The sequence below is a fragment of the Aulonocara stuartgranti genome (genome assembly GCF_965226115.1).
Source record: "Aulonocara stuartgranti genome assembly, chromosome: 13".
Taxonomy (NCBI): domain Eukaryota; kingdom Metazoa; phylum Chordata; class Actinopteri; order Cichliformes; family Cichlidae; genus Aulonocara; species Aulonocara stuartgranti.
Window position 1 is genome coordinate 17,402,124 of NC_138949.1, and position 12,473 is coordinate 17,414,596.

Below are 12,473 nucleotides of genomic sequence, written 5' to 3' on the forward strand. Positions count from 1 at the left end.
GCTCTTGGTTCACTCAGCTTCTGGATGCCGAGAGCGCACACAGAAACAGACACGCGACATAACGGCACACGCGTGGCTCTCTCCTTTTCCTTCATGACGAAGCAAATATGACTTGTTAATGTCATTATACTTGTAGCCATCCTCAGTGAAGGCGAAAAACAAACCACAATTATTTTTCGCAAGAATCGCCAACACATTATCAGCTGTTTCCCACAGTTCCACATTCCGGCGCACACAGGGAATATGAAGGCGAAAAACCGTGACCAAAGCTTGTCGGACTCCAGAGAACTGGACGGATCCTATGACCAGCTAACGGGTGAGTGAGCTTCTGTAACACCGGTGGTTGCTGAATGATTTGCTTCAGGTCAATATTTTGTGGAAAAAACACGAACTTCAGGTGCTTTTGAAATGTTACAACCTGTCCGCCGTTCACCAGACTGTTAAAAAAAAAAAATGCTTCAAAAAATTGCTAATTTATGTCTTTTGCCTTTTGGGGGGAAAAAAAAGAAACGTTTTAATGGAGGGGCATAAATCACATTTTTCATACTTTGACAACGAGCTTCACTGTTTTTATCAGTACTTTAAAATAGTTTTATTGTTTTTTGCTTGTCAGCTAAAAGAGTTAGAGGATGGACAAGTTGAAACAGTGCATTGAAAAGACAAAAAAGCATTAAATGTATCAGTGTTGCATGTTGCTGTAGTTGCGTAATGTGGTGCGTATTGTAGGCGAGTGATGGACTGTTTCTGCAAGAATGTTAAGTGTGATCAACTGTGTGATTTTGCTGGCTTGGCTCAGCGATGGGGGGGACCACCTTACTCTAACTGTGTCCACTGGTGCTAAAAGCGCTGCGGGTATATATCACTTGGCTGACCGGAGCCAGTTGCCAGATTATGAAGTTCCAACACATTTCTCTCTTTTTGACGTTTTATCACTTTAGACGGGAACCTGTCATGTCTCGGTGCTCTTATTGTGTTCAAGTTTGGACCTTTTGAAAAAATGAAATAAAATAGGAGAGTGATATTTTATCAAGTGCGGCTAATATCAATATAAACTTGGTCCAATAGTGCCAGCTACAGTGAAACGAAACTGTTGTGTGTGCATGTATGCGTGTGAGCTAGAGACAGCACCTTTCGTAGCACTTTGTCAGCACAGATGAGACTCGGCACACATTAGTGTTACAGCGATATAATGAACCAATTTATCGAGTGTCAAGCGAGCATCCCTGTGCATACCTATGCTTTGTGTGTGTGTGCCCATTGAGAGCTAAACACTCCCTCGAGATGTTCTGTTGCCGTCAGTTGTCACATTATAGTCAGCGTGTTCACAGCATCCCCCTGCTTATGTGTGCACCGTTTTGCTTATTAAGTGCCAGCTGCCTAAATAAATTGCTCGCATTCATGCCTGAACACATCTCAGGCCTGCGAAGGGAAGTTGTCCCTGTCCAGTCCAGACAGCTGTATGCCTCAGGCTCGAAGGCGACACTTTAATCTCGTTTGCACTCTTCCACGCATTAGCAGCTAAGCAATGCTTTGTCACATTTTTAATGCATCCTAAATTAGGAAAAGATTGCTGCGGCCCTGATGTTAGTGTCTGCAACAGTGTGCGTGCTGTGAATATTTTGTGTGCAGGTATGTACAGTATGCGTGGGCGATCTAAGAAGCAGCAGCTACACTTTTTCTATTGCCCATTGTTGAAAGTTCAAAGCAACTATTTTTTTTCCTGCTGAATTTAAAAACACCCATAAGCTTTCTTATTTTTCTCCTCTTTCGTTCCGCATTTCGTTCTTCTTCTTGTTTTTCCTTGAATTTTCATATGTGAGTTTGATGTAGATAAGGATTAGATTAGAAATGTAACAGAGCAGGACACAAAACTCTCTGTAATGTTAATCTAAGCTATCAGAAACATCATTTTATCCCCTTCTCTCTTTTCACTTCAGCTTGCTGAACTGCCCCCCTGTGTCTGACTGTCCACAAGAAGTCATATTGCTATTTTAATAGTTGAGCAAAGGCGGCGAGAGAGCGGCACTAAGTCATTCACTGTGCTGGAGCAATTTACTTCTGGCATAGTTATTAACGGCTTTTTCAAAGCTGTGAATAGCATGGTTAATTCATCTTTGCAAGTCGCTGTCAACTTTAAGTCATACTTAGTCCTGATAGTTTGCATGGTGATTAAGGCAGGCTCCTGCCAAGAAAATGTGAAGCAACTTGTATGCTGTATTCATTACATCTTTAGTTTATGGCATTTTCTTCTCTATATTATTGAAGCAGAAGACCACAAAGTGGCCCAAAGTGCACATGAGTTTGTGCAGCAGAGACAGAACAGATGATAGGAGACTTTTCTTCATTATTGGGACCAAGCAGAAAAAGTCTACAGTGTGATGTGTGTGCATGACTTGTGAAAATGGGTTCTTAGGTGTTTTGTGTGTGTGTGTGTGGGAAGGACGGTTACAGGTGAGTCATTCTTCTTACTTACCAGTAGCTGGTGAACGGGATTCAGCGGGATGAGTGTGTGTGCGTCTCTGTGTGTGTTTGCGTGCTCGGAGCGAAGCTGACCTGTGTTGCTTAAAGGCAGTGTGGGCGGTCTCCAATCACAATTTGAGTGAAATGTAGCCCTCTAGAAATAACTCCCTCTCAGCCTGCAACATTGTACAGAAGTGCACCCCACTGCGTGTGTGCATGTGTTGGAGTGTGCGGTAGCCTGGCATTCCCCGTTGTGTGTAAGAGCACTGGCTGAGAGATGAGAGGTAATTATAGAAGCGTGGTGCAGTAATCTCCTCTTCCACCTCACAATCCACACTCAAGAGGAATCATATCAACTACAGACACACACAGACATACAATGTCTTCGCATATGCACATTGCTATTATCTCAACTTAATAAAGCTTCCCTTGGCTCTCTCCCAAATCCAGAATACTATCAAAAAGCTAGTGATATGATAGAGTAAGTGTGTGCGAGTCATTGCGCTGAAGTGGAAGACAAGGTTGGTAAATGTCATGTATTAAAAAATTTTAGCAAAATGTTTAGTTTTTGCTCCTCCTTCATCCTCTTCCATGCCTTCTGTCTTCATGCTTGGATCATCTGCCACATCCACTCACACTTTTAAGGGATCAAATATTGCATGTGGAGGTCTAAAAATCTTTATGAAGGGCTCAAGAAGTGATGGAATTTGTTTTTCCTGAATGACAGCTACAGATAGAAAATATTGTGTATGCATGTGCTTGTGTTCAGAGGATGTAAAACACGTGATAGACATGTCAGAAAAACATCATCTTCCATTGTTAGGCATTTGAGCCGATAGCCCACCTTTCAACAGTCAGCACAAAATGGAAGGTTTACTGACACACGCGTATAAAGGAAAATGTACACACACTTACAAAAGGGACAAAAGGGAACTATTCATTTTAAATACACCAGCTTAGCTTGCCACAAGGAGCAATTTTTAGCCTTTTACTGAAGGTGCAATATGTAGAATATATTACTGTAGAACAGGTCAATAGCAGACAGCAGGGTTAGGATCCTTTTTTCTTTAATTAATTTATAGCTTATGGACGTCAAAACAACTGGCACAGTCTCAGGTGGTTGCAGGGAGTTACCAGGAAAGGGGTCACTCCCTTGGAGTTTAAAAGAAAACGTACAGTAACTGCAGCAAACTGATCTTCTGTCTCACTCAGCCTGCTGCCCAGTGTTTGTTGCCTGCCTTTACTGTTACCTTCCAGTCATATACTGCCAGGCTTTCACCATGACTGACTAGTGGTCAGAATAACAGACTGTAGAAAAGATCTCAAAGCAGGCTGCGCTGCTTCTTCTTATTCTCATTTCTGACTGGGATTAACTTGACGCTACACTGACTCTCTTCAGTAGATTTCTGAGCAGCAGAGTACACATATACACAAATCAGTCATACTGTAACATTATGAACACTGACAGGTGAAGAGATAAACACTAATTACCTCACCGTCATGGCACCTGTTGGTGGGTGGGATATATTAGAGAGCAAATGAACATTTACAGTGGTCAGAATGTAACAAAGTAGTCCAAGGATGGAACAGTGAAGTACAACAGGGGGCGGTGGCGTGGGTGGCGAAGGCTGGCCCATGTTGTCTGATCCAACAGATGTGGACGTACATCAAATTGCTGAAAAAGGTTGATGCTGGTTCTGAAAGAAAGGTATTAGAATATACAGTGCATCGCAGTTGTTTGTTCTTTTGGGCCGACACAATATTAGTCAGGTGATCATAATGTTTCGCATGATTAGTGTATCTTGTTTTTACATAAATTATCTGCTAATATTCTGCTGATAATAGTTCAATTTCGAAGTGTTTAATTCTTTAACCTTTTAAAGTCACAGTCTTACAAATTGCACACTTAATTTGGACAGATTATTTATTACAAACACACACACACACACACACACACACACACACACACACACACACACACACACACACACACACTGTTTGTAATAAGTCAATAGCACAGCACTGAGAGCCGTGCCAGGCTTAAAGTCACGATGGACTTTGTTCGGATCAAGAAAGATAGCCGTGAGAGAGGGTAGAGGTTTTGACATCAAAGTTATTAGATGGTTTGGAAGCCTCATGACACATAACTCAGAGTCCTGACGGAGCCAAAGCCCCCATGGTGAAAATCATAATTTACAACTGTCAGACCAAACTGATTTCAGGGGATAGACTGCCTTCATAATTGAGCTTGTCAAAGGGAGTTTAGCCTAGAGTCACCTTCTAGGCATGGCGGCTTTTGCTGCAGCTAGAACTGTAATGGCCAGTGGCACTAATTAAAAGCCTTGATTTAATGTGTCATCTGATGTGCCAGGAAATGTGTGACACTAGTTGTCTTTTTTTGGGATCTCACCCTCGTTCCTCAGCCCAGGTTCCTCGTGGAATTGCCAGAATTGCCAACGTGAGTTGGCCGTATGCTTACATAAAGAAATGCTCAGAGTGGTTCACTTAGGGCTTATCTGTCACACTGGTTACATTGCTGAGGGAAGGAGAGAAGGATGTGATAATGAAAGCTGGGAAGGAAGGAAAGTGGCAAGGGAAGGACAGAAGCAAAGTGCAAGATGATGAATTAGTTTTCAGACAGTAATGCATTTGCCAGGCAAATTCAAGCAGTGCTCTTCGGCACTCTGTAGGCGTTGGTTGCCCTATTATAAAAGCTTATTCTGCCAATCAAATCCTGCTAATGCACATTTCCTAACAATCGCTTTTGTCTAGTAATATGAAAAATGCCCACCTGAGACATGAGTTCTTTTTGACATTCAAATTTGTGCTTTTTAATGAAAAGTAAATTAGACGTTTGAGTATTGCAATGGAAATGTTATCATCCTAATTTATGATTTTTATTTCTAAATAATCCGTTCTAAAATGATCTTTTAGTTTCTGTTGCTCGCCTTTCCCGTGTCTGTCAGCTTTACAACTATCCATCGTCAAACCAAACTCCTTCCCTAGCCCTGATCCTGCTTTCCCTCCTCTCCAACTATGTCAAGCCACAGCGGGGCCATAGCTTAATAAGGCTGGAGGCAAGAATCAATCCTAACGAGTTTTAATCTTTGACCAAATCTACGGAGGGCCAGGCGATTGTTAATTAAAATAAGCCCTGTTCACCTCCCCCTCCACGCCCCAACCCCTTCTCCTCTGCTCTGTAAACACATTCATTTATAAATACCTACAGGGGGGAAAGGAGAGGAAAAGACTTCAGAGGATGGAGAACAAAGCAACAGGAGATGGGAAGGTTGAATGAAGGAGCAGCGTTTGCATGGGAATGGTCAATGCGCGTCTCAGGCTAAGGATGAAGGAATTAACGGACAATGAGGAAAAAACATGAAAAGAGACATTTAATCCAGCGTATGAAGTCAGAGGGTTGTTTCCCCCCCTTCAAATCAGTCCAATGCTGCTACCTTGTCAGGGATATTTATCAACAAGGGAGAGATTGACTGACAGAAAGTGTCTCTGAGTGTGACAGAACCCTGTGTCACTCACTGTGTGTTGCCCTCATGCCTCACTGTCGTGTCACTCATGACATCTGATCTGCATTAAAATTATTTTCTGTCCATTAGCTCAGCCATTCTCTATTAGACAGGAACTTACTCATCGGTATAGGTACAGAATAAGCAAACAATGCAATTCTGTATATTATAATCTAGATTAGAACTGCTACCCTTTACTTATGCCCTTGGTCTCTATTGTATATGTTAGGAGTTAGATCCTGCGCATCTCAGATGGAAGATAGGAGAATATTGTGCGTGTGTGAGGCTGTAGACATTTGTGTAGAGGATGTCTGAAGGTTAACCGTGACCGAGTCTTTCAGGGGAAAGGATGTCTGGAGAAGTGAGTGAGTGTGTGCCACTGCCTTCCCCCATGTCCTTTTTTAACTTCAGAGTAATCCGGTGGCTAATTCAAACGGTGCATGTGTGCAAAATTGAATTTTAAAGAAGAGAATGCGTATTATTATCTGCCGATCTGGTGCGCGTGTGTTTTCAGTCAGTGAAAAGCAGAGATGGCTCAAACAAGGAAAAATTAAGTAAAACTAATTTAGCTTTTACTGATAAATATCCTACTGAAGTTTTTGAGAAACAACGTTGGTGTGATTGACAGCACAATCAGAGCGATAAGAAGAGCGGTGGAGGTGATTAGGGGAAGCTTGTCAAAGCAAATGGTCATATGCTCACACACCACAAAGATGAAACACACACACACACACGCGCACACACACACGCGCACACACACACACACACACACACACACACACACACACACACACACACACACACACACACACTAATTTATTTGGCCTGAGGGATAGTAGTGTGGGAGAATAATTCTGCTGGTCTTACAATCAATCAGTTAGTTTTGACAGAACTTTGGACAGGCTGTAGTCAATAACACACACACACACACACACACACGCACGCACGCACGCACACACACACGCACACACACACATTCAAGCAGAGCAACACATAGTGGGAAACGAAGGAACCATAGTGGGAAAAAGCTGGTCAATATCTGTCAGTTAGCCTAGCAGTCAGAATAAACTCAATGTCTCTCGGTGCACACAGTCTCTAACTGATAGCCCAATCAAGCCAAGTTTAATGGAGCATCTTGTCTGCTGCTTTGCTCGGTAGCAATGAGAAGCTCCATGCTTTGCTGTTCTAAACCAGAAGGAGAGTTACTCATGGACTTGAGATATTGAATAAAATTCTTACAGATTTACTGAAAACTCTAAATAAAAACATATTGTTTTTGTCTTTTGGGGTTTTAATTCAATCTCTGAGATTTAATGGTAAAGTTATAAACTACAAAAAGACTGTAAACCAGCAAAATCTACACTACACGTGGTGGATTAAAAACCAAATGCAAACACACTCAATGATCCTGAAATCCCAGAAGAAAATGACTCATTCTTGTATCAAAACAGAAATTTACATTCGGTGCTGGCAGGACAAACAAATTAAGAATAAATGATGCAGGTGGATGAAATGCTATAGGAGACGAGAATCCAATTTGTATCTGCTTGTTACATTGCAAGGTGTTGTCATCTGACAGCAGAAATCATTAAACTAGCATCATTAGCTCCCTGCCAGACCTAAGCTGCCCTTGCTCTGGCCCCAAAATGGCCACCATTATCATATCTTCTCTGTCAGCCTGGGGCCAGGTTGTCAGAGGGGACACTATTTGACAGCTTGGTCTTTATCTCATCCCAGGAGAGATGCTGAAGTCAGCCAAAAATCTCAGTGAGTTAAATATGCATACTGTGACATGTGCGAGGAAACAAAATCTAAAGCATTCCAGGAAGTATGCCATGTGTGAGAGGAGGTTGTTAGGAAAGGGCAAAATGCTGAGCTGAGATTTTCATGTTCATGTTCACAGAACCATGTCTGTGTCTTGAACCGGCCTATACTATCAGGTAGACACACAAAGCTAGGCACATGTAACCTGCAAAGGTGGAGACTTAAGCGGACTAACAACATATTTGTATACTTGAAAATCCATTTTCTTTAATCATCTCCATTGCACACTGTTTGCTCCGGGTATTTGCTTGTTGACTGTGGGGCTTGAAAATCCTATTTTCCCCTTGCTATCTCCCTCTGGCACTGGTAAACCGATTACTCACATAGCAACCTGACGTTCCATAAGTGCTTTTCCCCAGGCACCGTGGCCTGGTGCCAGAATTTCATAAGAGTTAATGGAGTATACTAATCAACACACACATAGACAGAGGCACGCAAACTCACACACAGGCAGGTTTGATTGATTGCTGGAGTGACAGTTGTGACAGCAACGGGATCATTACCGACTGGAGCAGGGCAACAGTCCCTGACATTAGAAAAGCTGGACCTGAACCTCATGCTGTAAACAGGAGAAAGGACTGAGAGAAGGACAAAGAGTGATGATGATTTCAAATATTAAAGAAAGGTAGAGAAACAGGTGAGAAAAGTTTCTTTCCTAAAAAGCTTCCTGACTTTTATCAAATTCTACCTTTTTACAATATAAGAAAAATTGCCTGCGAGTCAAATAGTTAAGCTAAACGCCTTCCAAATACGGCAGTCTGTAAGAACTGCAAATTTCCCATCACTCATCTCTTGACATATCAGTGCTGTTATTGGTGTGCATTCCTGTCCTTTTCAGCTTTCTTGGTTTCTCAGGTCATTTCTTGATTTAGTTTTCTGGTCCTTCAGATCTTTTTTTTGGCTTTTTGGTTAGTGTGACATTACCAGCTTCCTTTGTTGATTTCTATAACTTTCATTTTTCTATTTCGGGTTAGTGTTGGGGTGAAAAAGTTTCAATTGTCAGGGAAGAACTTGCCATCACTCCTGAAACTGAGCCTCAGTCCCCCAAGGGTTGCTCTAAGAATTAAACAGATGGGCAAACCTCCAGCTCCCACCTATTATAAGACCAGAAGCTTTTTGGAAGAGCAATACACCAAAGCTGACATCAATGAGTTTAAGCAGAACCTTGGTGATTCAGATAGCATCCTACCCAAAAGCTGCAAGAAAGAGGTACGACAAAAACAAGCAACATTATCTCATGAAGAAAGAGGAAATCAGAACCTCAACCCTCTATCTTCTTTGTCCAACATACAGTACCTCCTCTGCACATCTACCAGCAAACTTTTAAACCATCTCTGCCTCGCCTCTCTAAATTTGTCTCCAAACTGCTCAACCTGAGCTGCGCCTCTGATGTACTCATTTCTAATTCTGCCCGTCTTTGTCACTCGCAACAGAAATATTAGCATCTTCAGCTCTGCCTTCTGTCTTTTTGTCAGTGCAGACATGCATCATAGCAGGTCTCATACCATCTTGTAAAGCTTCCCTGTCACTCTTGCTGCTATCCTTCTGTCGCAAATCACCCTTGACACTTGTCTCCACCCACTTCAACCTGCCCGGGCTCTCTCCTTCACTGCTCACCTCTCAATCATCTACCTTCACTATATCCACACCTTGCATCTTCACTGTTACACCTGTCTCCCTCTCATTCACACACATGCATTCTCTCTCGCTTTCATTCCTCTTATATCCACAGCATATCTCCACTTCACGCCTCTCTTCCACCTCCACTCTCTCTACCGATCACAATGTCGTCTGTGAACGTCATACTCCACGGAGAATCCTGCCCGGCCTCATCTGTTAATCAGTCCATCACCATTGCCAACAAGAAGGGGCTCAGAGCCGATCCCTGATGTAATACTACCCTCACGTTGAACCAATCTGTCACTCTTACCGCATTCCTCACCACTGTCTCGTTATCCTCATACATGTCCTCCACAACCGTCAAATACTTCTATGCCACGCCTGACTTTCTCATTCAAAAATTATAATAATTACACTAATACTTATCCCCAATTTTTTGTGCGCATTTTTCAATCTGGTGAAGATACGGCTATGCAATTGTAAAGCTGGTATCAAAAGATTTATGGACTGTAGATATTATTCTGAAAGTTATAAAAGACAGAGCCCCAAATATTAAAAACTACCTTCTGGCAGAATTCAGTGTTACCTTTGGTGCCTTTAGAGACACCTTATGTGAAGTTTATCTGGAATGCAGAGATGAGCTTACACCTATTTGGCTCCACTCTCTGACTTATGAATCCCATAAATCCTTCTGTGTCATGTATAGAAAAATCCAATCAGAGACTGACCTGTCCCTAATTAGCAGACGTTTGGCTCATCATAAAACTCTAGCCTGCTCCATCTGCAGTTCTTTCTCCTACACAGTCTCCCCCTGCACAAGAAGTGTTATTCCCAAACTCTCACACCAGCTAAAAATGATCAGTGTTCCATTCTAAAAACTATCCTGCAAAGCAGCAGATACCTTTAAGCCTCCAGTCTCCTGTCTGCAGGAATTCAAATGAGAATGTTTATACATTTCCTAATTGTAAATATATTCTTGAGTGTTGGTGTTCAGGCAGCCACCCACACTCTGTGTCCCAGGAGCCTTCATCCTGCAAAATCGGGGGAAATAAACATCAAGCATCCTTCTGCCTTTCAGCTCCATCCAAAGCTCTTTCAGATCACTCTAATAGATACTTTGTTAATGTCCTTATCACCAGCTTAGTTCAAGCATCCCAAGCAGTCCATTAGCAAGTGCCGACCAAAACAGTGTGATATCTGTAAAAGCCTGCAGGTTGAAATGGTAAACATGTTACAAAGCATTTCTTCTTTCTTTGAGTAAAACCTTTGTTGTCACCAACAGGAACTATTTATACAAAAAATACCTCAGCATCGATCAGTTGGCTCCTCTTGATTCTTCCATGCACAATTTCCCTGTGGGATTAATAAAGTTTCTCTCATTCTGATTCTGAACTCCTGTTGAGCCCTTTTCTTCGTGCAGTGAACATTGCAGTGCAGAAGATGAAGCTACATGGCTGGAACAAGCAGATATTATGATGTCAAAGTCATGTCCCTCCATCCCTCACAGTGGCATCTTTTTGCTGTGATATGATGATCAAAAGTTTTAACTTATTAAGTTGACATTGGGATGTCACACTAGCGTTTACACTTCTGACAGCCTGCCAGAAGAATTCTGCTAGAAAGCTGCTTTATTATTTTTCAGTAGTTATAAACATTCATCTGCCATGATCTCTATAGTCAGCTTGCTGAAAGTTACAGTAAAGTGTCTAAATACCTATATTAATGTTCATATGATACATTTACTGACCTTTAAATTAACTAATGAATTTTAGACCATTTGAAAAAGCTTAAGGTGCACTCTGAGAAGAAAATGCATAAAAGGATCATTTCAGTGAAAGTAAGACTTGAAATAAAGTGGAGAATATAAGAGCTGGCTGAAAATGCTTGCTCAGTATTTGATGTACCGAATGAACTGATTTATCAGGTTTCCATTCTTCATAAAGGCACAGATGTAACCTACTGTATTAGACTGTCTGGTAAAATTATTTTAATTATTTCGAGTCTGGACAAAAGTGAAAAAGGAAAAGAAAATGTACATATGTGATCTGGCTAAGCAGGGGTTTAATAGTGGTATGATTATTTAATTGTTTAGAGTGATACTCAAATATATTTTAAAACTGTCAGGTGTTGCATGATGTTTTCTTTTCCTTGTTTTTCCTCTGATATGAAACATTTCCACCTTAAATTAATGGAGGGAAAGGCGCAAACTGCTGCATTAAAAACAAACAAAAACTCTTGAATGCAGGAAATGAACTGCTTAATGATAACAATCATTTGCATCTAATATTGCATGTTTAAATAAAAGCCATAATAAAAATCATATTTGTAGAGAGTTGTAGAGAAGTGCCTGTCTGAAGGATGCTTTATTTGCTCGCTCTAGTTAATTTTTTCTTTCAAGCCAAAAGATGCTTCCAAAACGGGGTGACTGAAGGAGAAGTAGAGAACACACTTGCTGCAAACTCAAAAAGTCATTAAGAAGGCCAATGATTATTAATGAGGCCCAAATGAATTCATGCGCTAAAATATGGGCCTGATTTTGACGGCAAAAAGACGCTCTGCTGGATTTTGGCATCAAAGGAGACATTACTGATGGTGGGGCTGTCCTGACTCGCACTTAGGAGGATAAGCACAGTTTGGGGTGATTAAAGCTGTAACTTTATATTCAGTGGATAGTTCTTACAAGCCTTTAATGTGCCAGTCATCCTGTTTACTGTAGTGTGTTCACTCTAAGTCTGTAAAATAAGTTCACTGCCTGTAACTTATAAAAGAAAATACATATGCATATGGGCAATACTTTTTCCAATCATTCTTGGATCTTCCCATTTTAATTAATTCCTTGGAACCTGAAGCTGCTGACTTAGAGGATATGAGGAAGAAAACACTGAATTGTATTATTTTATAGCCACTACTTGGCTACTTGAATAACCTTATGTCTAAAAAATAAATGAGCTGTAGAACAATGACTTGTTTCAATATATCCCATGAAATCTAGTCAGTAATAATAATACATTACCAAAATTCAAATCCAGTTAGTGTAGAGTTAAG

General features: G+C 41.2%; 1 protein-coding gene across 2 annotated transcripts in view; it reads left to right on the forward strand.

Moving 5' to 3' along the window:
* Positions 1-12,473, forward strand: part of LOC309720546 (A-type potassium channel modulatory protein KCNIP2-like) — a 119,799-nt gene continuing 107,326 nt past the window's right edge. The window contains exon 1 of one of the 2 annotated variants that reach the window (XM_082557565.1): positions 1-316. In XM_082557565.1, the coding sequence (XP_082413691.1) occupies positions 244-316 (73 nt within the window). In that variant the 5' untranslated portion in view covers positions 1-243. The remainder of the gene's footprint in view (positions 317-12,473) is intronic. The other variant, XM_082557571.1, reaches the window with a different exon arrangement.